A 27139-nucleotide genomic window follows, 5' to 3' on the forward strand; every position below is an offset into this window, starting at 1 on the left:
TAGAAATTTTGTTGCACGAGAAAAACACAAATTCTTCTCCACCAAAGACACCTCACGCATCTTCTCGCACAAACCCTGATCCGAACCGTCATCCATCATGGTCCAATTTACCGTCACAAAATGGTCCACTGGTAATTTTTACACCTTCACAGCTCCAACACAGACATGGCGGCACACAAGCGAGGGTGAAAAAATGTGAAATTAAAAAAAAACTTCCTCCCCCTCGGTATGCCTCATTAAACGTTGTTGGAAGGATTTGGTCACACCGTTTCACCTGCGTTTGTTTGCGGCTTGTGGGTAAGTCGAACAATCACCAGAGATTTCTCTGCACCATTCTCATCTCAGAGAAATAAAATTGTTTGAAAATGAGAGAGCGAGAGAGAGAGAGCCAGAACAAGAGAAGAATGAAACTCTTCCGATGAGTCACGGTGCGCTCGTGATCGTGCTGCCAAGTGATCGCGTGATCTTGCAAGGGGAAATCCCAACGGATTCCACGAGGATCAATGAACGAACTCTCTCGGAAGTTCTCTCTCAGCCCTCTCTCTCACTTTAGTAAATGGTGCATTTGCTCACCGTTTTGTGGGGCGCACAGATTGGCGAACCTGCCCAGGAAGAAGGGGAAAAGTTTTGATATATTTAAACAAACGAGTTCCACCTTGCTGGCGTGAGAGCGTTCAGGCAGAGTTTCCCAGTCAGTCTGCTCGAGACGGTTGGTCGGTACGGTTACGGCTTAACCGTTGCAAAAGGGCCGAACTGGCGCCGAGGCCTCAAGTGTGAAACAGTGTGATAAAAGAGTGAACCATCACGTGATACGCTTGCGTCTAAAGGCTTGTTAAAAAGCATTGTGATATAAAACGGAAAAAAAAAGTTTGAAAAAGTGAAAACAGTCACAAGAAAAAAAAGGCTAGTGCAATTGTTGGAAAAAGGAAGATCGAAAGAGAAGATCGTTTCAGTGTGTCGGAGCGCATGTTACGGTCATGTTCGTGCTCTGGTGGTTCATTACAAAAGCGTTAATAGAAAGTGAAGTGAGTCGAAGGCAATTGGCAAAACTGTGAACAACGCGGACCAATTCTCAAGCCTGAATACACAGGCAACAGGCAAAACACAAGAAAAACCGTTTGCTCAACAGCGACAAAAGTGGGAAAGAATTCGAGATATTTTTAGAAAGCAAACAACAAGAAGAGCAAAACAAACGACAAAAACGACAAAAAGAGGTGTACTTCCCGCACTTCAACGTGTAGGCGCGGGGGTGAACAATTCTTTCGGGGGAACCTGTACGCAAAGAGTTTCAGTGTGTGTAAGTTTGTTTCCCCGTGGGTAGGGTTTTCACTGCCAAAAGTGGCGTTCAAAGCCGCGTTACGACAGTCGAAAAGTCACGAAACATCCATCAAACGAGAAGCGATCGTTTCGTTTTTTCACGTGAAAAAGTCGCACCCGAGCAAAGAGCTGGGCCCCATTGGAAAGGTCGAAGTGGACGGGCCTTGCAGGAACGATTTGCAATCCAATTTTTGGCACTTTTAACCGCAAACACCAAACATCGAGAGAGAAAGTGCAACCCAAAAACACAAGCGCGTTGGAAGCGAAGAAGCATAAGGGCTGGCCGAAAATAAACATTCCGGCCTAGACATCGCCGGTATTGCGTTACGCATCGGTGTTACGCAGCCGGAGTGTCCGGAAAAAGCGCACCAGGAAAATAGCTGACTCACACACACACGTGTGTGCTGTGGAAGTGTGTAAATGCAAACGAAAAAAGAAGGGGAAAAGTAGACCACCAGTGCGGTGTGGGCATTTTTTTTGGATAGTGAAGACAGATAGAGACACCGAAATTCCAACGGCTGCTCTCTGGGTAGGAATTTTCCCTCCTGCGAGGGGAAACAAAAACTAACACAAACGCACGTGGAGGAATTTAAACGCGTTCGTCGCCTGTTGTGTTTGTATATAAATTAAATCGAAAGGAATGAAAGTGTTTTAAAACGCAGCCGAGAGCTCCAACTTTCTTACGAACCACTCTTCAGCATCAGAGAATCAGCAAACACCGGCCACAACCATGTCGTTCTGTCGCATCACGGGCAAATGTCGGTCGCTACCGAAGCCCAACTACTTCCCGATGCTGCCGCCGATCTCGCCGGCCGCCGCCAAGCGCTACTGTCGCGTGACGGGCAAATCGTACGGCCTCCCATCGCACCACTTCATCCCCGTGACGCTCGTAAAGCGCAGTGCCGGTGCAGACCGCTGCCGGGTGACGAACGTTTCGGCCGAGCTGGAACCGCACCACTACCAGCCCGGTGTGTACGGACGGCGCCGGCACGAGGTACTGTGCGCCTTCCGGTACGTCCTGCCCGTGCTGGACGATAGTGACGAGGCGCAGCGTACCCTTACCGCCATCCTGCAGGCCAAAACGAAACCCCTCGAGCAGAGCCTGTACGTGTATCGGGTGGACGAACGCAACTTTGGGCTCGTGTTCCCGGCCCGGCTTGAGGCGGCCGTCCGCGATGGCGACGTGCGCGATGTGCTGCTCGCGAAAGAGTCCGACAAGCTGCTGATAAAACTGCGCAAAGGCAACAGCGTGAGTGTGCCGCTGCAAAACTTCCAGCACAGCCCGCTGGAGGCGGACACACTGTACGAGGGTGAGGGCCCCCGGGAGGAGGTGATCAAGCGGCGGGAAAAGGAGGACGCGAAGCGACCGAAACCGAAGCCGCGCTCGAACCTGTCGAGCATTGCGAACATCTTCGAAAGCAAGGAGCGGGTCGAGGAGGAACAGATCGAGCAGGAGCAGCGCTTCATCGAGGAGCACCGGGAGAAGGCGGTCCGGCTGGCGGCGGAGCGGCGCGAGCGGCAGCGGGCGGAGAAGCTGCAGGCGCTGCGGCTGAACGAGCATCTGCTCGAGCAGGAACCGGAGCTGGGCGATCTGGTGAAGCCGCTGATCGAATCGTGGGACTGGAGCACTCTGGAGCGCGAGGCTGCCGATCGGAACGCGCAGGGTGGGGAGGGTGGTGTACGGAGTAGTGTGAGTGCGCTGCCGGTACCGCTCAGTGTGGTGCCGGTGGTGCTGCCCGCCAAGAAGCTGTCGGTGGACGAGGCGCTGCTCGAGCATTGTGCCGGGCTGGAGGCGGCTTCGTACGTTGGAACGATCACGCCGGTGAAGGTGGAGCTGAAGGCGGAACGGAATGCAGCGATCGATGCACTCACACCGGAAATGCTACAACAGCTCGCACTGCTGGAGGACCGCTTGACCGGGTCGGCGGAGCTGCTGCCCCATCTGGACGATCTTGCCTCCGTTATGGCTCATCTCGGGCAGGCAGCACCGACCGAGGTGGATGGAGTGCCGGGTGTAAAGCTGATCGTGAACCACCAGTCGGTGTTTGTGCCCGGCCAGATGGTGCTGGTCGGTGGAAAGCCCACCTTCGTACCGGGACAGTCGCTCCCCAGCACCGGCACCACCAGCGGCGAGCTGGAGTTCGTCCCAGGCGTTACCATCACCGGGCACGACGGCACCATCCAGTTCATTCCGGGCGAGGTAACGACGGTGCGGACCGGCAAGCAGGCCTCGAACGCATTCGTCGCGGGCAAAACGATCGCAGGGCAGGGCTTCGTGTGCGGCCAGGTGCTGACGGTGAACGGCGAGCCCCGCTTCGTGCAGGGTCAAACGATCGTAACGCCCGAGGGAGTGAGCAAGTTCATTGCGGGCGTTGTGGACGAGCGTACCGGGCAGTTCGTGCCAGGACAGCCGATAGAAACTCCGGCCGGTTTGCGGTTCATCCCCGGACAAACAATCACAGTGCAGGGTCGGGAACGGTTCATCCCGGGCCAGAACGTACCGAACGCAAACGGTGAGCTGGTGTTTGTGCCGGGTCAGACGGTGAGCGTGCCTGGCAGTGGTGAGGATCGATTCGTCCCGGGTAAAACGGTCGTGACGGCGGAGGGTTCGCGATTTGTGCCGGGCCAGTACGCAGGGGACTCGTTCGTGCCGGGCATTGTGGACGCCAATGGACAGTTTGTGCCGGGCGTTAACATTGAAACGAAGGAAGGCTCGAAGTTTGTCGAGGGACAGATCGTACACACGAAGCACGGGGATGTGTTTATGCCGGGCACGACAACGATCGGCCCTGGTGGGGAAGTGTCCTTTGCGTTGGCTTCTACCATCGATGCAGTACGATTCAGTGAGGCTTCACCCGTTGGACTGGTAGTGGACGGAGAGCGACTTGCGATCGAGGAACCTTCGCTCTGTGTGTTTGGTCATTTGGTGCAGAACGACACCGGGGTGGAGTTTTACCCGGAACGCATCGGAAGAGAGCATCTCCCGGCGGGTAAGGTAGTACCAGGGAAACTAGTCAAACAACTCGCCGAATCCAAGTTCATACCGGGCATAAAGACGGAAGACGATGGGTTCATCCCAGGTCAGGTAGTCCTCACAGACCGTGGCGAACAGTTCGTCCCGGGCCAAGTGATCGAAACGTCCGAAGGCATGAAGTTCGTCCCGGGGCAGATCATCGAAACGAAGAGCGGGCCCAAGTTTGTCCCGGGTCAGACGATGGAAACCCCGGACGGACCGCGCTTTGTGCCGGGGCAGATCATCAACACGCGCGCTGGACCCACCTTCATCCCCGGACAGGTGATCAGCACGGACGACGATGGGGAAAAGTTCGTGCCGGGGCAGATCGTGGACACGGACGATGGACCCCGGTTTGTGCCGGGCCGGGTCGTGGAGTCGGACAGCCGCGTCACCTTCATCCCGGGGCGCATCGTCCAGACGGCGGATGGACCGCGGTTTGTGGCGCCCGACCTGAAGGACAACGAGGACGGCGATGAAGAGTTTTCGGTGCAGAGCTTCACGGTGACGCCGGAGGAGCTCAAGCTGCTGAAGCCAAGTCAGCCGGCGTACGGTGGGGCCGTTTCGGGCGAGAGCACACTGGTCGTCAGCTTGGACAGCACCATTCTCCAGAGCTTGGCCCAGTCGGGCATGCCGATCGGTCGGCAGGTGGAAGCGTCCGCGGTGGACTACGTGCTGGAAAGCACGAAAGAGCGGGCAGCGTTACAGCAGTTCCTGGCGGAGAACAGTCTGCCGGGGGCGAAGCTGGACGTGCTGGAGAGCATATTCGACGGGCTGAAGCAGGTCTGCCGGAAGGTGGACCGGGAGTCGCTGCAGTACAGTGAGTCGAACGCCCCGAAAGATGAGTCAGTTTGCAACGGGTCGATCGGTGTGGTAGAAGCACTGGCCGCCAGTTTGGCCTCCATTCTCACCGACACACCGTCAGATCCGAACGCTCCGGAACGGTCCCTTTACGAGATGATTGCGGAAGCGATCAAAGCCTCAACCGGGGAGTACACGGTGGAGGAGCTCCAGCACGTAATACAGTCGCCGGAAGCGGTCGACTATCTGTTTGGCGCCGTGAACCGCACGATCGTGAAGAGCAACATCGACCAGAAGCTGCGCACACTGACGGCCCTGATGGAGGAGGACGCGGTGCAGGAGGACGGCACTAGTGCTGGCCCGAGCGCCCTACCGACCGGCGCAATCGACGAGTTCTGCCAGCTCCTCGGCAACGGCGGCATGTCCGAAGCGTTCGTCAATCTGCTCAAGAAGGACGAGCAGCTGTTCCGCACGATCGTGACCAGCCTGAAGAGCTCGGGCGTGGTGGAGGACAGCGTGAACATTTCGGAGATACTGCAAACCGCGCTGGTGGACAGCATTCAGGAGCGCGCCCAGGCCGCCCTGACCGAGCTGGTGGAGGATCCGCGGGCCCACGACACGCTGCGCAATCTGCTGCGCAAGTCGGAGGGTTTGGCGCACGCGCTCGGACACGCGAAGGAGGCGGAAGCGCTGCAGTACCTGCTGACCCATCCGGGCGCGTTGCGCGATCTGCACAAGGAGGACGAGCTGTTTACGATCATCAACCGGGTGCTGATCATGGAGCAGCTGGCCGAGGATGACGACGAGTACCGGGAGCTGATGGAGGGGCTGGAGCGGACGCCGGCGCACGCCACCAAGAGCGACAAGCTGCGGGAGCTGATCCGGCAGAGCGGTGCGTTGTCGCATGCGCCCGCCCGCCGGCCGGTCATTGAGTCGTCGCGCGATGTACCGCTGTCGCTGTTCTACACCAACAATCAGCTGGCAATTGAGGAGTTCTTCCTCAAGAGTGGCCAGTGCCAGCGGCAATGCCCGAAAGCGTTCCTCATCATCAAGCGCGGCATACAGGCGGTGATACCGCGCGAATCGAGCCACGAGGTGCTGGCGGGCAAGATCGCGTACACTGTGCTGGATGAGGACGGCATTCGGCACTTCCAGCCGATGAACGTGCTGTCGGCGCTGCGCATTACGCCCCGGTTTCTGCACCGGTTTTCGATGTACACCTGCGAGGTGCAGGAGGAACCGGACTACGAGACGCTTAGTAGCAGCGGGAGCAGCAGCCATGATGCGCTGGACAAGGTGGATGAGGCGGCGTACTTCTATCGGCCGCTGTCGCGCCGTGGATCGTTGCGTGTTCCGATCGTGCCCGTTGCCAACGGTAGCAGTGGACGGAAGGTTGAGCGGCAGGAATCGTTCAGTCCGCGGTTGGTGAGTCGGAAGCTGCCGCCAATTAACGGGTACCATCCGGTGGGTTCGTTGCCACCAATGCAACCACTATACCAACCGCTGCACACCTTCCCCACGGTCGTCACACATCATCAGCATCTGCAGCAGCATGTACCAAGGCATCAGCACCAGCAGCAGCATCAGCAGCATCACACACAGCCGCCGCAGCATCACCATCATCATCATCACAGCCAGCATTACCTCCCGGCAAAGGCAGACAATGTTAAGGTAGGTTGCTCTGTTCCTTGGCACACCCGTCCTCGGCTTTTCCCCAAACACCGCAAAGCGCTTTTCTTTTCGGAAGGGCAAATTAAGCGCACACTAATTATAGACGAGCGGGCCGAGCAGCCAAATAATCAAGTTTTGAAGGACAACCGACAAGATGGCAGTTGACATTTCTTCATTCTTCTCTGCTTGCTGGGTGCTGTGGTGGTGAGCACGCAGCGTGGACATGGTCCACGATCATTGCTTGCTGTGTGAGATGAGTTTGTTTTCAGAAATTAATCTTCTCAATAATCTGGTGCTTCTGATCTTGATGATCGTTTGGTGCGTTGGCGTAACGAACATGTTGTTTTCGATAAAGATGATCATATCTTGTCAGCGCTTAGTCTCTATTTGCTAACACGGGTGCATTATTAATGACATGCCCGTGTGGAACGCTCCACTCGCTTTGTTATGTAAAAGCAAATGGAAAAAGTAGGTTAACCCACTATGACCTGGACCGAAGTAAACACGAATTAATGAACTCTACCGCCCCCAAAAGCAACCCGGTTCTTGGAATGACTTCTGGTCCATGACCACCGAACAAGAAGACGTACAGTTTGAAGTAATTCTAGCGAACCAAACACAGTTGGTGTCCGTCGTATGATAATGGCAAACAAGAGAAGGTTCAATTTCGGGGTTCTACCAATTCTACTTAACTCGCCGTAGATACGGACGTAGAGCAAGTGGGAGATGTCTATTTTTATCGTTCGTTGCTCTTACGACGAGCCGCAAGAGCACACATACACACACTCACGCATACGCGTGATCTTTTCGGTGCTTCAGTGATTTTTGTTGGGTAATGGATCATCATGTGCGAACTCGCGACGTCTCCGCTTGGTTCCTCGGTACCTTCTGCACTTCCACCCCAATCCACACGGCTGCAATGATTCGTCTATAAATAGTGTACGCTTAATAAGGGTATGTTCCGATCGATCGAGCAGACGGATGCGGATGCCTGCGGATGGATGCGGGTTAGGCTGCGGTCGTATCGGCATTATACTGCCATTCTTCGAGTACGCTCGGGATGCTGGATAATGTCGGTCATGATCAAGCTTCAACCACACCATTAATTGCTAAAAAGCATCGCCAGCATCGCATGTAATGTGGAACATCTGCAAAACGTTAAACCTTAAAACCCGCCTCTCCGTACACGATCGCTCAACACTCACGCGCTCACTTCACAATTCGTTTCAGCAGACTCTACCGATGGCAATGAGGATAGCGATCAAGGCCTCGCTAGCGCAAGGCCGCGACCCGTCGAGCTGCTATCGCTCCAACAGCCGGGACTCGCTCCACCGGTCCTCGTCCCGTGCGAGCGTCCACGACTGGACGAGCTGGAAGTGATCACCAAGCAGGCTGACTGCTGCGACGCTGTGACGCAGGATCTTTTTCTCTTTAGGTGCTACCATTTGACTCTTTTTTTGCTGATTGAGATTTAGCATTAGGTTTGTTAGGTTTAGGACGATAAGACGAAAGCTGCTGAACTGAATTCACCAATCGGAGTGTGTACACATCCCAATCCTGCCTGGGTAAAACTGTGAAACCTGTAAATTGCGCACAAATAAAACATACACATCCCTCCGTTGGAGCAACTTGCTTTAACTTTGTTTTTTCCTTTTTTTTCTTATTTTCTACTAAGCGCTTCCTTACGTGATATATCACCCTGTTTGCCTTTGTGCTGACGTTTTGCAGCTGGATACCGTAGCGTACAAACAACACACACAAAAAATCCGCAATGCCAATGAATGCAAGCTAATATTTCATTTTGTCGTCGTACATTTGATACTCTCCCGAACTGCGCGATCGCGTAATTAGTCAACGGGATGGAGACGTTTTGAAGACGTGCCGCCGCTGTGCGCGTACGTAAATCATGTCGGTGCCAGCTTCCTAGGGCGCAGTTTGTAGGCGCAAAACCACTCATCTTCATCATTACGATCGCACAACGCAGTAGCAAATGCTAATGGACTGTGAAGATTTTGCCCCTTCTCCCTCCCCTACGCAAACTGGAGGCGGCCAAACACACCCGTTTGCGCACAAGGTCATTAAGATACTTTCTCAAACGTGTGTCAGAAGTCTGGCGCGAGTGCTGGATATTACCTGCCAGTACATCCAGTAATGCTGTCATATTCAAAGACATTCTAAGGGACGGGATTTTCAAAGCAACGCCTCACAAAACATTGCAACATGTTCTGTTGGCTGCGCTTGACCCACATAGGGACGTTCTTTCTTCAAGAACTCGTTCGAGTTATGCAACTGGAACGCACCATAAAGCACAAACAAACATCACTGTAAACGTCTGCATGATGAATTACTGCTTTGAAAATCTTGCCTTACGTACGAAGAGGAGTACTTTACGACGGTTGAATGATCGAATGATACGATCTCTGGATGTCTGGAGTCGTAAAACTCGTTCAACATAAGCACTGTTTGTTATTCTTGCGCATACAGAGAGTTTGCTCTCGGGGGTTCAATGAATTCTTCGAAAAGCCTCGGACTCGTCGGAAAAATCTTCACAACCTTTTTTTTTAATCTCCTCCCCAATGTCTACCACGTGTAGCGCAATCGTACACGCACTCACTTACCGTGATGAGGAAGTGGTCCTCACCGTTGGTGTAAATGGTCCTGGTCCTGTTTCATTAGCTCTCATTAGATGATCCGCTGTTGGAAGCGTCCCAAATTGGCTCACATGTGTCACTCACCTTCTGCGTGATGAAGATGACGAAGATGACACGTCGACTGCTGGCTGCTTCACCTGCTATTAGCGGATTAGCGATTACCAAACCGTACAACGCTCGATGCGCCGATGTATGCTGTATGCGTGCGCCCCATTTCGGCTTGTGCTCCTGTGCGGGCCAGTGTGTCTGTTGTGTCGGTTTGGCCTGCTCTCCGGTCTGCAGATACATAAAGCATATCGACCGTTTGCGTGGCAAAAGGGCAGAGCGTGGTGTATCTGGTGTGTTTCGGTTCTTCGGTTGCATAATTCTTAAAATAGCTCTCATCCCGCTCCGTTCGCCGCATCATTGGTTTGCAACGCGTTCACGCAGGAGGACGGGTACGCGCAGAAAACGCATCACTTTGCGTACGGCGTACGATCATGCGTACAGGGTGGATCGGGTGTGCCTTTGCCTATGAGTGGAGCAGTCCGAATTTCCCGCAAGAAAATTCTTTATAAAGAAATAGATATTGATGTTAGAATGCGCTTTCATAGTAATAGTTCTTAGTAATTACAGTCGTTGGAAGATATTTAGCAGCGCCCTCTTGTGAGTTCTCTCAGTACTATCAGCATTGGATGTACCAACAATACTTACAGGGTTTTCGAGGATTATATAGACATGTTCAGCGAGTTGTAGATTCGTTCAGGCATATCATAGACTCTTTAAGCGAGATATAGAATTGTTCGGAAGTAGGCGTAGACATGTTCGGTTATACTGTAGAGCTGTCACTTTCGTACCCCTTGGACTGCAGCTTGGATCTTTCTCATCAGGAGGTAAACAAACAGTTTTTGAAAAAATAAGCTTTTTTCAACTAATTTATGTATTAAACAGCTTGAGGAATGATTATTAGCTACTTTTAGGACTTTTAAGAATGAAAAATTGAACCCTGCGGCACAGTGTGTAAACAAAACAAATGACAGCTCTACAGAATCGCTGAACATGTCTACGCCTACTTCCGAACAATTCTATATCTCGCTTAAAGAGTCTATTATATGCCTGAACGAATCTACAACTCGCTGAACATGTCTATATAATCCTTGAAAACCCTGTATCTTCTTCAACAATTCTTGTCACATTCTGTTTTTAAGTCACCCTGTACAAATCAAGTCACTTATGACTAGAACACTTTCCTGAAGTAATGTACTCCAAAGTGGTCCCTCTCTATTAGAATAGATGGAAAGTGCCGAGCAGCGTTTGCGCTTGCACAGAGTGCGTGTCACACTGGAGGTCAGACGCGCTCCTGGTACCCTCATGTGAATGAACTCCATACACGCACACCGCACCGAGTATCTATATATATTCAGCGCTACTCGCGATGATGACACCTTCGCATTATAAAAGGTGCCGCCTTTTCCCACTCTCGCTCGACACGCTTCTGGAGCAGCGCGGAACAAATCCTGAAGAAAACGATTACAGGCAAGCAAATTGCCCACTCGTTGATGGACATAATGAGGCACACGCACACACGGGTAGGGCCGCCAACCGCCACCGCGGTACGCAAACCATACCTCATCGTAAGCGCGTCATCACGAACGCATCATCACACTTTGGCGTAGGAGCGGCTCGCACTTTCGGTCCACAGCGTAAAAAGCGTTTTGTTGCAAAAGTGTTTTTTGCATGTCGCGGCTGACCCCCTCGTGGCAAACCTTTTGCTGGCAGCAGATGTTTTTGATTGTTCCGCCAGGGGTCCGTCCGGCCGGGCTTGACGTCACCGGGCAAAACGACGATCTGCCCACTTTCTGTACACCACGTGGTGCGAAAAATGTAACCAATAATGAACTCCAGATGAGTGGCCAGTAACGTTTACCAGCAGACAAAAAAGAGGAAGCTACTGGTGATCGGGTTCTTTGACTAAATGATTTAATGTGCCGTGTGTGCGCGTGCACGTCCTAATGGCACGTCCCGGTCCAGGGCATAGGTGGCAAGAGTGCGTTTCGCCAACCTGCCACCTGATGGGAGTCGGGAGTTCTAAAAATATTGCAACAAAATGTAACCACCGCGGTGGCCTGTGACCCGCTACATCGGGCAATAGTTTCCAAACGGCAAGATCTCAATCGGGGAGATGATGGACGATGGGATTCTTTTTATTTTTTTTTTTTTGTACATCAGTGCGTTAATCTTCTCGTTCTAGGCGGACACTCCCTTGGAGCAACAGCAAAAGACACATGGATGACAGCTCAATCGCGTATAAATCATCCACGCACAGGTTGCAAACGCAACGTACTGATACGTTCTGTCGTAAAGCTGTCCATCTTCTTCGTGGCACACCTCTTTTTAGATAGTTTTTCTTGCTTGAATTTCCAAAGAATCTTTACGACAGTGTCGGGTTGCGCTGTGTTCCACTTTCAGAGTTCAGGGGTTTTGTTGGGAGAACCTTTTGGAGTACGAGTCGTTAATTTTTGAGGTGAAAGCTAATTCTTGAATTTTAACGCAGAACTTGACCAAGTTGGTCTTCAGAGATTGGGTCTGAACTATAGTTTTTACGCTAAATGCCCCTTCCAGTCTTTAAACCTTAAATTAAAATGCCACAGGACAATCTGTAGGACAAAGATTAACATTTAAATAAGCAGAAGTATAGGAGAAACTCTACGCTCTCTGCTAGCAACCAAACCGGATCAACCAGAGTTTTATCGTTTTGTTGACTTTCCCAAACATAATAAAAACAGACAACGACAAGGGTATTCCCCCGATCACAAAGATGACTCAATCGACATCCTACAGCTCTTGCGGTGGAAGTAGCGTCTTTCCGTTCCTCTTTTTATGCACGGCGAAGCAGTTATTTACTTTTCCGTTGCTACATTTTTCATCCACTGTGCTCGAATCAAATGGCATCTGTGCACCGCCGGGAACAGCTGGTTTTGTCACGCGTGCATGAATGAATCGTGATGATCGCGCGCGCGCACACACACACGTGACACACGTTTCCGTGTTTTGACCTACACCACTCGATGTGGATACGTTGGTCGCGATCGCGAAGAATAATATCGTTTCGAAACAAACACGCACACACACACTCTGTGCTTGCAAAAGTTTACGACAAACAAGCAATTTATTGCTCGCCCAAATCTGGAGTGTGTATCATCTCTGGCACACCACCATTTAGTTATGTGGTCGGCCGAACTGCTAATAGTTGGCACAGTTTCGTTCGCATGGATACATCACACACAGCAAACTGCGTACGTGCGTCCAAAGAAAGTTTTTTCCCTCTCTACTCCCATGCTCTCTTTTCACGCAACACACACGAAGAGCACGAAGCGGCACTCCCAGACGTGGTCCAAAAATAAACTTTATTTATTATTTATTTTCGCACTGCCGCACCACACACGCATGGACTGTAAATAGACGCGCAGGAAACGCATCCCAATAGGTAAAGATCGGCCCGGAGAGGATCATGTTTGGCATTTATGTTTTATGGCGAGGGAAATATGATCGACACTTCCGAGCCGATCAGCAGCACTCGTGGGGGAGGATTACCGGGGTATAACAACCTTCGCAAACGGTTGTACTCGTATTTGATTTCCTTCTTCTGTCAGCCTTTTCCAGCATCCTGTGCAGTTGCGTGGCCGGTTTGAAATTTGTTCGTTGATTCGATTTGATTGACAAGTCCAAGGAGATTCATTGGCACAGCAAGCATGATGGTAAGGGAAGTGTGTTGATAGGGAAATTTTGGCGGAGATGAGTCAAGAGCAGCTGAAAAGTACTTGAAAGCAAATCCGACCCCAACTTGTCCATACAGCCTTCATGCAACTGCCCCGGCCTAATGAGAATGCTGCTCACGGTCAGCGGTACAGGACCGCAAGCTCGGCTGACCTAGTGGTTAACGACCCGCACTTTTTGTCCACTGCCAACTCTGGCGCAACGTTGCTGTGACAGTGACAGTGATGCGAAAGTGGGTGGTCGGGATTGGTAAAATAATACACCTGCAGTGTGTGTGTGTTATTGCTTGTTTCATCCTGTTGGCTGAGGTGGTGGTTTTTCTTCTCGTGTATACAATTAACGTTTTTCTGCATGTAGGTGGAAAGTATTATTAAGGTTGATTCATATTGTAAACACTTTCTCGCTGTACCTTTTTATTTACATGTTAGATAGACGTTGTACATTTATGTTTAAACAGACTTATTAAGGAAAAAATAGATATAAATTAACAATAGAAAGAAAAAAGAGATGTAACTTTTTTAAGCACAATATAACAAAACTATGAAAAAAACTATGTACCCATGTAAGAACAAACGGTACAAAATGTGATTGCTAATAAAATGCTGGGATTTTTCGGAATTTTTAAACACCTGATTCTGAACTTCTTCTTCTACTTGACGTAACACGTCCTGCGCGGGCATGTCCAGCCTGTACAAGCTTTCAAGATTTATTCGGAATCAAGAAACCGGATGACCAGTACTTTCTACGGAGGAACGATGCATTCTAGGATTGAAGGCATGACGGGCACGTTCTTAAGCAGCACGCATTGACGACTGTACCACGGGATGGGTCTTCGTACCTCATGCGAAAAGATGCATTAATATAGGTACCCTAAAAGTCGAAAAATTAAAGGAATTTATTGACGGTTAATCTCGTTTGCGTTGCTTTAAAGACTAATTTTAAAACAAAGTTGAATCGATAACAACACAATTAAATTTGTGTAAAGATAGGTTCAATATCTAAACAAAATATTAGAAAGAAAAGAATATCAGAAGTAATACTTATAAGTTAAAACACATGAGTCGAACGATTTATCATAACCTAAGTGACATTTGCTCGAAATTGTTTTACCATATCTGTTCGATTAGTACTCGATACGCCTGAAATTATTGATTTGTGTGTGATCAAGTGTGTTGAAAGCGCCAGGATTTGGTGTGTTCGTAAATTAGACGTTCTTGTATCGATGGACGGTGCCGTCGAGCTCATTTTTCATTCATAGCTATGGTTTTTTGATGAAAAACAAAAGCTAATTTTGTGTGACGTTATTTTATAAAAAATGGGTATTATTTAAGTATGAAATGGGTACATGACCAACTAAAACGATCATTTCCGAGCTAATCTAGAAAGCAACGAAAAAGCCGCATCACAGTTTCATTTCATTTCATTTCATTTCATTTATTTCATACAATATCCGCCATCAAGGCTAAATATAATAGACTTAAAACTAATTTAATACTAACAAATAAACAAAATAATTCATGAAAAACTAAGCCTAACTAACCTAGTCTTGACCTAGCAAAAAAGAAAAGAAAAAAAAAACAAGAGTAGAGCGTAGAGACTATCATAAACTTAACAAAAATAAAAAAAAGAGTAATAGAAAACTAAGGAGAATAATTAAAGGGAATTAGAAGAAAAAATACGGTTACGGAAAGAGTTAAGAGAGGAGTCGAAATCAAAGAGATAGTAAAAGTGGTTAAACAACCTGAAACAGGACAGAAGAGGGTCATTGAAAGTATAAAGAGTATGACGTGTTTCAATTGACAGAGGATCACGTGGACGAAGAGAACGAGAGGGAACATACAGCGAGATGGACGAGAGTAAATCAGGAGCATCAGTAGCAGAAAGTAATAAGCCACCAATAAAACAAGCCTGAAACACTTGGCGGCGGAAGCTTAAGGAGTGAAGATTGAATAACTGCAATCGCGTTTCATAGGGAGGTAGTGAGGCAGCACCGAACAAACGACGAAAGGCAATCCTGGTAAAGAGGCGCTGAATGCTTTCAATTCTCGAACAGCCATCAATAGTGGGAGGATTCCAGATGATACTTGCATATTCAAGAATAGGCCTTACCAAAGCACAATAAAGGATTCTTAGGATGCTTTGATCTCTAAAAATAGAGGTAAAACGTAAGATAAACCCAAGGGTTCGATTTGCTTTTAGTAGCACCTCATCAAGCTGCAGTTTAAAGTTAAGACGACAGTCAAGTATAATACCAAGGTCACGGATGGACATAACACGAGAGAGGGAAGCGCTAGAGAGAGTATAGTTAAATAAAATAGGAGAAAGAGAGTGAGAGAAAGAAATAACAGAACATTTTTCGGGACACAGGCGAAGTAAATTGGATGAACACCAATGAGCAAATGCATTGAGGTAATGCTGAAGTCTCAGACAATCAGAAGAAGAAGACACAGGTAAAAAGATTTTGATATCATCCGCATAAAGGAGATGACCATCAGGAGGTAAAACATTACAAACATCATTGATGAACAAAGAAAACAGAAGTGGACTTAGCACACAACCCTGAGGGACACCTGACGTACAAAAAAACTCCTCAGATAAGTACGACCCGGTTTTAACCCTGCATGATCGATTACTTAAATATGAGGACAGCCAGCTAATAATGCCATCACCAAAACCAAGTTTAGACAATTTAGCTAATAATAAAGAGTGAGGCAAACTATCAAAAGCAGCATGAAAGTCGGTGTATATTGCATCAAGTTGGGTACCGGCCTCAAAAGATCTAAAAATATTGGAAATAAAAGACATGAGATTAGTTGAAGTAGACCTACCAGGCATAAACCCATGCTGTTTAGGGCTAATAGCTGAACTACAACTATGAAGTATGGTTGGAAGGATACATAGCTCAAAAGTTTTGGCTGTGGCGCAAGTTTGGGTTATCCCACGATAATTAGAAACAATGCTACGGCAGTTGATTTTAAAAGACCTTTTCTAAATTCCCTTAAACTGGTGCAGTTTCCATTTTATACTTAAATAATATGATTTTTTTTAAATAACGCCACACAAAATTAGCTTTTGTTTTTCAACAAAAAACCATAGCTATGAATGAAAAATGACATCGACGGCATCGTCCGTCGATAGAGGAACGTCTAATTTACGAACACACCAAATATTAGCGCTTTCAACACACTTGATCACACACAAATCCACAATTTCAGGCGAATCGAGTACTAATCGAGCAGATATGGGAAACAATTTCGAGCAAATGTCACTAGGGTTGGGAAGAGAGTACCCAAGTGCCCAAGTTGAGCTTATATTAAATATATATACTCCAGAGGTATACCTAATCGACATTTTCGAGCACGGATTATCGAGGATTCGACCAATTCGACCAATCGAGGATTCGACCAATGCGCCCTTTTTCACCAGTTTAGAGGAATTTAGAAAAAAGCCATTAAAAACCAACGATTTGTAGGCGGGATACGACTTTTATGTTGCTTTCTTCTAGTTTCATCGGTAAATAACGTTTAATCGATCGTTACAATTGGTCACGAGGCCATTTTATACTTTAAAAATACATAATTTTCAGTAAATACAGGGATTTTCTCAAACCAGCTCAACATCGTAACACTATTTTTCAACCATATTAAACGATTGTCAAAATCGTACATATAATTCGAATCGGTAAACCCTTTTCAAATTTGTAACACTAGGTTTCGGACTTCTAACATTCTAAGTTGAATCTGGAAAATTTATGTTGACTGACTTTTTTGTTTCTTTCTTCTGGATTCGCCGGGAAATAACGTTCCCTGCTGTCATAATTGGTCATGTAGCCATTTTATACTTAAAAAATATCGATTTTTTTTACAAAATAACGTCACACACACAAAATCTTGGCGCTTTCAACACAGTAGATTACACACAAATTCACAATTTCAGGCGTGAACTAATCGAGCAGATATGGATAAACAATTTTGAGCAAATGTACACTTGTGTAGCCACGAGACTACACTCGCTGCATAAAAAGAGCAATTTTTTGTGATAAGGGAAACATCAAATAGGTTTATTTTTTACCTTATATTTAAACGAGACTTTGTTTACAACACCAGTCATAAACCCAACATGTTAGCCTGTGCATCCACAACTCATGTCCTTGTCGACGTGTAATGCTAGAAATTGTGAAATTGGAGCTCCTTTCCAGATGGATTATTTCAATTATTTGTAGAAAAATTAATTCATCACACGCCGACCAACCATCTTTTTCCCCATTTTCCCCTTCTCGATTGTTGTGCAACAATCACTCAGTCCAATAACTGCAACCATATGGCCCTCGTGGACGTCACTTGTTTCGAACACTTTTCGGCCATATTTTGCCATCACACCTACGACGCCCCCCCCGCGCAATCTATATTCCCGTTGGCGTTACAAATTATAATTCCAAATCAAATTCCACTCGGCTGCCGTGGTCGAAACTGTGGCCTCTGGTGTTTGCCTTCATCTTCATTCGGTAAACAGATCAACAAAACAATCAGCTTCCATGGACGGTCCGGCGGTCAGGATGCTTCACCTTGGCCGTCCATGAAGCTGTTTATGTCCCGGTGATGATGATGAGGATGATGCGGGATTAGATAAAAAGGTTCGTAAATACGCGCGTTCCCACTCAACGGATGGGTCTGGTCGTGTGTGTGTATGTGTGTGAGAGGAGGTATCCAGACGCACCGAACAACAAACTATCACATTACTTATCGCAAATGGGCAACACTTAAGGTGGGGGCGATGTGGCTAAATATAGCTTCCGCAAATGATGCGCAACCTGCTGTAGCTTACCTTTAGGTAGGGACCATTTTGCCTTAGCGTGCCTAAGGTTATCCCCAAAACGAAATGAAGAACGCCACGGTCAAGGTATCGCCGGCCACAACAGCAGTGGGTCAAATAGAAGGTGCGAAAGAACGAGGACGGCTTATACCACCATCTCCGGTGTGACATGTTGGTGTTATGCTGGCCCGCGAAAGAAAAAAAAAACACTTCATCTCGAAAAGAGGTCACATGTCGGGAGGAAATGTCATCTCTTGTGACGTGATGTTTTTATTATGTTCGCTTTTTTTATCCCTCAAATTCCACTACTTTTTTTGGTGTAAAATTTGACCACCCATTTTTGGCGCAACGGATGGAATTTTAACCGAACCGTCCCTAGCGTTCTGTCAGCGTTTTCTGACAGTTTTCTGACGGAGCGCCAATTAGCGAATTCTAAACCACTGTATGTTTTGTTTGGTGTTTTCGTTTTTCGACATGCGACGAGCTGTGGATTGAAATATTTCTACTTTTTTATTCGCAACCTCGTGGATTGCTTCTCGACAGCGGCTTGACGTTCAGCGTTGCTGGGCAGAAATCGATCTCAATTAGTTACGATCAGCTTACTGATATGCTCGCCCCGCCGTAAGTGAAGATCGCGAGGACGATCAATTAATTTGGAAGCGCTTACCATCTCCATTAATCTTCCCGTACGGATTAGTGTTTTCGCCATCGCGCAGGATGTGGCGACAAATAGGGTGATAAAAAATGGCGGTGCACTGCTTATTTTACCTTCCTGCCCAAAACCCTTCAACTGGAAACGTGCCAAAAGGGTTGGTTGGAGAGGTAGAGTAACAAAAAGCCTCATCCAAATGGGTATAAAACGAGCAGTTGATAAATTGTAACGATTGCAGTTGACGTATTTATTGCCCCATTAGAGGGAGATTCTCATCTCAACTCAGGCTTTGGCGAGTGGTCGAAGGTTTCACTCATCATGCCAATAGTGACGGTGATTCATTCGGTGGACAACCCTATCGTTTAAACAGCCCCCACAGCAAGCAAACGGATGAAATCGAATCCGGGTGCAATACATTCATCATTAAAGATTAATTTTACTTTTTACGCGTTCGCCAGACACGTATCGCATATCAGTGGACGTCCGACTCTCGAATCCGGACATGATTTTTGTGGTGGGAGAAGTGATTTTCCGTGGCAAATTAACACCCAAAAATTGTCCCCGTGTGTCCGTTGTGTAGCGGACGCAATTGCTGCCAACAACACGTTCGGCATGCGCGCTCCGGGTAAAGTGTTTTCAAAATAGATGAGCCGCGTTGGCTCAATTAGCGATGCCAAAATGTCCGTAGGAGGAGCCGAAGAACTGGCCCGTGTTTTAATCCCCCCAGTTTTAGCAGTAAACCGTTTCGGGTACACTTACACCTCATTCCCTTCAGAACGTTAGTTTTCCTTGGTGGTATCGGTCCAAAATAACTAGTTAGGTAAAATAATTCATTAATGGAGTAAATAAGATGTTAAGAATCATAAAAAAGAGATTTTGTTTCGCAAATTGCATACCTTGTGGCGTTTTTCATACATTTCCTCTTCTGTCAGTTTCTATATATTGCAATTTGCTCAGCAACATCTGATCTTTGTGACATTTGAACGGCCTATTTATTCATTTTAATAAGCCATCCTGGCACCACTCGCCTTGATTACAACCATTTATTTTCATTAAATGTACATCCGCCCGTGTGACACACTGCGCTAATTCTTTCCGTTCTGCTTCATCTACGAACCCCTCCCAGATGTACGATATTTTGGTTGTGAACAAAAACTACGATGCCGAAGGACCGGACTCGATCTCGGTGCGCGTTGGCGATTTGGTCGAGGTCCTCGATATGGGCGATTCGGCCGTCAATGCGGCAAAGTAAGTACACTGCTGTTGGCTCAATTACAAACCCGCTTACTAACTCACCCGGTTGGGTTGACTTATCCATTTCCCGCCACACGCCACACTGCCAGGAAGCCGAAGCTCGATCCGCAGATGAACATTGGTCAGAGCGAGGACCGGCTCGACAGCTCGGCCTCGAGGCACAAGCTGGCGGTGAAGCCGAAGAAGAACCACCAGAGCTCGTCCCATCGTCGTAGCGTCAGTCCACAGCCACCGTATCAACCGAAACCGAACGAGAAGTAAGTAGCAGCCGCAGGGGTCGTCGGGCCTGGCACGTGCCACAGCCCGAATTCCTAAACTAATTGAAGATGTCATTAAATCGCAATTCCCCCACTAACCCCAACACGCAAACAGGTGGAAAGTACGAATCTTTGACGGTGACGACAACGCGAAAGCCGGCTGGATACCGGTGTCCGTGCTGGACATCAATCATACCGAGCAGGCCGTGTTCGGCGAGAAGTCCAACGATGCCGCCTATCGGCGAGAGTAAGTACTGGAGCGCAAGATACAATATACATGTCAAAAGGTACTAAACATTGCCTTTTCTCCAGAGCCGTGGTTCGCGAGCTGGTCGAAACGGAGGAAGAGTTCGCCAAGGATCTGCAGCAGGTCGTCGACAACTACCTCAAGTACATCGACAACAAGGACAACAAGGTGCCGCGTGTGGTGCGCGATCACAAGGATGACATCTTTAACAACTTCAAGCAGATAGCGGACTTTCACAACACGTAAGTGCAAACTTTGCTTTTATTGCAATCGGCTAAAATCCGCTCCGGAAGATGGATAATTGGCCCACTCGGTTTTTATTGCCACCACACTTTCAGGGTACTTATCGAGGGTGTGAAGTACTACGCGAACAATCCGAAGATGATCGGCAAAACGTTCCTGCGACTCGAGCGCGACTTCGACAAGCACGTTAAGTACTGTCGCGATGCACCGGTTGCGCAGGAATTTCTTGCATCGAACGATGCCATCCGAGACTTCTTTATGGTACGTAACATGATTGTTGAATTGTATCAATTGAACCATATTTATACGGCAGACACTGTAACTAACTTTAGAAACCTTGAAGAAAATTTTAAGCTAAAAGGTGTAGTCGGTGTCGCTCTCAAAGCTAGTACTAGCGTTAAGCACAAACAACTTTATCTCTCTTCTCTGCTGCTAGCGCCATCTGTTGGAATTAAGATGGACTATGCTGGATTTGGCAAGCTCACTTAGCCAAATCCTATCACGTTTAAACTTTTGAACGATCTCTCAAAAACTCTCTTCTTTCACATACGATTTCTCTCTTTCTCTTCTTAATTTCAAATCACTGCTTCGTAGTTAACGTTCAGCACGAAAATAAAAGAATTCCCTAACGACACAGGCACACAAGGGCCGGTTCAGTTGTTCAGTTCGCTGCTCCGATGCCTGAAAACTAACCGGAGATTAGCTGAGACGAGCTGCGGGATTAGTCTGCTTTGGTTAATATACGATCTACCAGACGATTAACTGAACGCTCTAACGTGCGCTAGTCCCCTTAAGTTGCAAGTTTGTAGCCGACAGTGCATCGCTGGCCCCATGATGACGGAACTGCAGACCTCAATACGTGCGTGTATGCGCTTAATGTGCGGTACAATTTCACCAACCGACGTAATAAGAATTGCTTACCTCTGGCTGTCGTGCCTCCTCCCTTCCCAGATCGCGTCGACAGCTGTCAAATGTATGATGAAACAACGGGACACTGGCACAGGCCAATGTGTGTAGCGTATGTGTGCCGTTTCTATCTACGCGGGGTCAGCTTACGACAAAACCCTCCGAGTCTGCACACACTTGTTACTCAATCGTTGCTGCCGGAAATTGTGTGCGTGTGTGTGTGTGTGTGTGTGTGTGTGTGTGTGTGTGTGTGTGTGTGTGTGTGTGTGTGTGTGTGTGTGTGTGTGTGTGTGTGTGTGTGTGTGTGTGTGTGTGTGTGTGTGTGTGTGTGTGTGTGGCTGTTTTGGGCCCCCCATCTCGGACACGCTGGCAAACGGATTAGGTTTCTATTTTTCGACCCAACTTTATAGCAGAAAATAAGCGGCATGTAAATGGGAAAACGTTCTTGCTCTTTTCCTGTGTCGAGCTACGTACGTGAGGTCCTGATCCGATCGCACTGTTCAGAAATTGCAACATACTGAGCTGTTTTGAAGGGAAGGGGCAGAAAACTCATCAAATCTCTTGTCTAGATTATGTCACAGCAGGGCAGCTAAGGGAAAGAGAGAGAGAGGCGAGAGGTTTCGATGTACGGGTTTAATGGTTGAAGGAATTGTTCTATTATACAACAGAGGGATCATCGTGTATTAACGGCTTGGTGCGTCTTTTTTTTACTGACGAGTTTAAGTGCCGGCAGAGCGAACATTACGCTCACAGATTTGATGAGGGATCGTTTCGCCGTTCATTAACTGTTACCGTTCAACCAATTAACCGGCAGCCGGTGTCGCACTGTACAATAAAAAAAACTGCTCGACTTGCGCATATGTCGCCACCGGCAGGGATAAGGAAGAAACGCACAAAAAGCGAATTAAAAGCAAAAACTAACCGGCTTAAATTACAGATCCATTTCATTTCCGTCTCCGTCTTACTACTCTCAGCTCCATTAACCTAGTGACGCTAATGATAGTAAGTTTCGTTTGGAAATGAGTCGAATAACGAACGAAACGCCGGATCAGTTTGCAGCGCAATCGTCCGCCTCTCGGTGGCCGGTTTATTGAGCGGTTCGAATTTTGATTTGGTTGGTCTAAAATTAAAGCACACAGAACGGGCGCGGTGCTGTGCGGATTTTGCAGCCAAACGCAAACAACACGCGAATATGAGATAAACTCAGCCGACCTGCGTCCCGCTCTCTTTCACTCTCTCTCTCTCTCTTTCTCTTTTTCTCTTATTTTCCCACTCTTGGTTCGTTCCGGTCAATTGCAGCTTCTGCAAACGGAAGATCGATTTGCGAAAAAATGGTGCACAGCTGGCGCGCTGTCGGTGTCAGTGATCGGAAAATTGTACGTTTGCTGTACGCACGAGGCGCTGCTTGTCGTGCTTTTGCAACTCAACAGAGTTTGCAGTATGTTTTGTCAAAAGGATTTCAAAATTCGTGTTTTTTTTCTGACTCGCAGGTTTTTTTTTCAACCCAATTGGTTTGGTCAGACGTGATTCTATTTTATTTTGGATGTCTGCGAATAGCTCTGCTTGTAAAACATTCATGTTTATTCGTTTATTTTGTCTACTTAAATATATACATTTTATGGCTAGGGTCATTCTGATGATTTTACTGCGATGTTGTAGTGTGGTAAATAATTTAAATTAATTGCAGCTGACAAAATTCGATAAGAAACGAATTTATAATATATTAACATTCAGCCACTTACAACATTTATTCTTAAAATAACGAGGACATTTAAACACGGTATAGAGAGCATTTAGAATAAGAGTGTGGAAAATAATGTTGACAAAGTGGGAAAAAATACTGGTAGTACATAAAAAGAAGACAATTTGAAGAACTTAAGCCTCTTATTTCGTATTGAATCTCTTATAATATATTGAAAAAAAAACTCTTATTTCATATTGAAGATTATCCTTAATACTAATTTACAGGGTTTACCAGTCCAATAAACAACTGTCCACTTGTTTATAACAATAGACGTTTTGAATAGACACCGCTGTCTACCACTTGCTCACACGTCAGATGGTGTAAGCTACTCTGTTCAATTCAATAACACAATTTTCGCCTTCGATTGCACAACGGTCGGATTCGGCACGGTTTCTTGTGGTTGTTGTATAACTAACAAAATTATGTTTTGATTTATTGAAATGTATGGTTTATACTGCATATTTCTTGAATAAAAGAAACGTGTTTGAAAATGTTTTGTTTTGCCAAATTTGTCAAAACAAAACAAACTGTGCCTAATCTGACAGTTGCTTATCGAAGGCGAAAATTGTGTTATTGAAATGGACAGAGTAGCTTACACCATCTGACGTGTGAGCAAGTGGTAGACAGCGGTGTCTATTCAAAACGACTATTGTTATAAACAAGTGGACATTTGTTTATTATGCTGGTAAACCCTGTATTTATATTTTCATTACTAAGGATAAAACTATCAAATTTACGCTACAGACGCGATTTCATAATGTTTTTTTTAATTGACAGTTCTTTAAGCAAATTGTACTGATATGACACATCAATTGTCCAATGCAAAAGAAATTCCCTCCCTACCAGCCAAAATCGTTAATAGATGTCTATTAGCCAGCCCAATAGACAAAGACTGTCTGTCTATTAGGCATCTATTAGGTACACAAATGGAAGTAATTATTAGACAGTAAATATCAAAACCACCAGCAGAACATTTTTTTAAGGTTCTACGCCATCACATTTGTAGCGCTTTGCGGATATGTTTGATGTGAAGAACTTTTTTCGTGTTTATTCCAGATCATTGTTGTGTGTGTAGCCGCGTTTCGAACTCAGTCCAAATCCTCATCTGCAGTGAGGAATAAACAGAATTATTCACATTGGAACGCTAAAAACAGATAAAATGCTTCATGTTTATGCTTGTGATAATTGTGATACAAATGTTTTTTATACAAACAAATTGTTTGTGTTGTGAAGGCTCATTGAATAGGCCAATAATAGTCAGATCTGCTATTGTTTTCTTAAACAATATTCATGTGTTACTGTGTGTTTAGCAGAGTCTTTGAGTACTTGGCGTAATATTCCGCTTCTTTCTTAAATGTTACTCTTCATCAAATTAGACAATTTCATCCATGTAGATGGGCAATCTTTCTAACAAAATTGCTTAAAGACTGAATTTAGACACTTGTTGGGATATATCATCTAATAACAACTATTAGACAATTATTAGACAGGTTTATGACAGTAAGTCTAATAAGGCTTATTAGACATTTGTTAGACGACTATTAGACAAGAAGTCTAATAAATCTTATTAGACACCAAAAAGACAACAATTCGACGAGTCGTCTAGTTACACATGAGCTGTCAATTAATAGACAGTTATTGGGATCCGTTGCCTTTTTATTTCGATTTTGGCTGGTAGGGCTTTTTGGTCGATTTTTAAAAACCATTTGAAAAGGTACAAAGATCTTCAGTATAAATTCCCTTTATTATTTATTTATTCATTATTTTAGTGCCCAAATCACTTCATGCAAAATTATACCAAGATTAGATATAATCAGAAATCAGAATAATCAGAAAGATTAGATATTGTCGGAAAATCCCTAAAGTACGCTGAGTACGCTTTTGCCTCCGGTCCGCATTAAAAGCGTAAATCGGGCAGCCACTTTCCCAAATTCGATCGAAGAGGAACGATAGTTGCAGTTGCCTAGATACAACGGTTGCTTTAATCTATTTCATTAGTATCCTGCTACAATATGGCAAAATGATCAAAACACATCCAAGGAAACCACCACTTTTATGTCATTTTGACAATCGCTACGATCGTTCCCGAATTCGATCGAGTTTGGGAAAGTGGCTGCTGAATACTTGAAAATTAAAAACAAATACCTGTTTGAGACTTAAATGATCAAACAGAGCATGTATTTCATTTAAACCAAAATCGTTATTATATGTGTCCAATATTTAGTTTACAAAACAGTCGCAGAGCTTTTGTGGCGAAAAGAGGTGCCTTTTCCCCGTAAAAGGGGTTTATTTTTACCCGAAACGCCACAGCCTATCAGCACGGCTCATTTACGTACGGGATGAACGGCGCCCCGGCATGAATGCAACCGTGCACTAATAGGCGCCACATTCCTTCCACCGTAAATGTAGAACCGAATTATTTGATCACATTGCCGCCACCGCGCCGTCACCATAGTACAGCGCACCGCGAGCGACAGATGTATGTAAGTCAAGGTGAACAATTTTCGGTAGTCCTTCCCCTTGCCATTTTTCTCCGCCTGCTGAGGAGTTTTTGCCTCATTTTTTCTAAACTGTATACACAAGATGGCAGCGGACCAAAACCAACAACAACCACGCTCTGGCGTCAACATTAACGTCACCAAGGCGCGTCTGTAAAATCAATGCCACTAACACGCTCCATCCCGAGTGCAACCTTCAATGGGGAGGCATGGGGGGGGGGGGGAATGATTTTCCCAAACATTCAAATTTTGAGCACATTAAAAAATGACTAGCGGCGTGTGCGTGTGTGTGTGTATGGGTGTGATAAATTGGTCCAGCGTTTGCTTGGTCTTGAAGGGAAATCGGGTTTTCTTTTTTTTTCCCGACCACACGTTAAACCCAACCCCAATGTGCTCCCGTCAATCTCATCAGCAACTCAGATGGCCAATGGCCGACTGATAGCTTACACTTCTCCTTTCACTCATCCCGCTATGTCTTAGTAGCTAGCTCTCTAGTGAACACACACACACACGCTCAAGAGGGCACAGAACGTTACGTTGCCGTTACGCTTCGTACCACCTGTTACCACACCCTGTGTGTTGCCGTTTTTTCCTCTCCAATACCCTCTCGCTGCTCCGTACGCCCGGTCGCACATAACGCACACACACAGACGTGCGCAACACTCACATGCGCTCGTGGTGCGGCTGGGTGGGTAGAAGGAAATTTTTCGGTCCGGACGTAATTTTAGAATATCTATATTTTTCGCTCACGGTCGCATGGGGTGGCCGAATTTCAGTCGTACTTCAAAGCTGCCAGTGGACAGATCGATCCGGAGCTGCTAGGATTTCCTCGAAAAAACAGATTGTGCCCGCGTCTCTAAAGTCAGTGTGTGTGTGTGTGTTGGTTCCGTTTGCCAACCCACCCGTCCTGTTCGCGCAGGGATCGCAGGGGTCGGTTTAGTGCGATCGCTGCTGGAGTCGCGATCGCGAAACGTGCGTGGCTCGCGGTTCGAGTTTCGAAAATTAGAGTTTACTATAAAGTGAGTTTGCAAAGTGGCGAATTTCGGTGGGAAAATATTTTATTAAAATATTGTGAAACATCCCTTTTCCCCCCACTGGGAAACCATATTGCATAATCATTGATATCAATGTACGAGAAAAAATCAAAAAGAGAGGCAAAAAAGCAAGTGCTTGCATGTATGTAAATGGTTGTGGTGTGTGGTTTTGTGGGATGTTGCAAGGGACCAGTGACCAGTGTGTGTTGTGTTATTTTTGAACAATTGCTGATCGTGGCTTTTCGTGATGTGCTAAAGGAAAGTTATTGTTTGCCACCACTTG

At 46.7% G+C, this 27139-nt stretch overlaps 2 protein-coding genes across 8 annotated transcripts in view; both read left to right on the forward strand.

The window, feature by feature from the left end:
* The window catches only part of LOC120948896 (obscurin), a 70211-nt gene that overhangs the window by 15325 nt on the left and 27747 nt on the right, over positions 1 to 27139 (forward strand). For 6 of the 7 annotated variants that reach the window (XM_040365737.2, XM_040365738.2, XM_040365740.2 and 3 more), the window contains 5 exons: positions 19800 to 19921; positions 20017 to 20184; positions 20300 to 20431; positions 20497 to 20673; positions 20770 to 20935. In XM_040365737.2, the coding sequence (XP_040221671.2) occupies positions 19800 to 19921; positions 20017 to 20184; positions 20300 to 20431; positions 20497 to 20673; positions 20770 to 20935 (765 nt within the window). Of the gene's footprint in view, positions 1 to 19799; positions 19922 to 20016; positions 20185 to 20299; positions 20432 to 20496; positions 20674 to 20769; positions 20936 to 26683; positions 26842 to 27139 lie in introns of those variants that run through there. The other variant, XM_040365741.2, reaches the window with a different exon arrangement.
* Positions 676 to 8440, forward strand: LOC120948898 (uncharacterized). Its single transcript, XM_040365748.2, has 2 exons — positions 676 to 6802; positions 8036 to 8440. Exons 1-2 carry the CDS (start codon positions 2048 to 2050, stop codon positions 8180 to 8182), a joined length of 4902 nt encoding a protein of 1633 aa, XP_040221682.2. The 5' UTR covers positions 676 to 2047; the 3' UTR covers positions 8183 to 8440.

Source organism: Anopheles coluzzii, chromosome 2 (assembly GCF_943734685.1).
Source record: "Anopheles coluzzii chromosome 2, AcolN3, whole genome shotgun sequence".
NCBI classification, from domain to species: Eukaryota; Metazoa; Arthropoda; class Insecta; order Diptera; family Culicidae; genus Anopheles; species Anopheles coluzzii.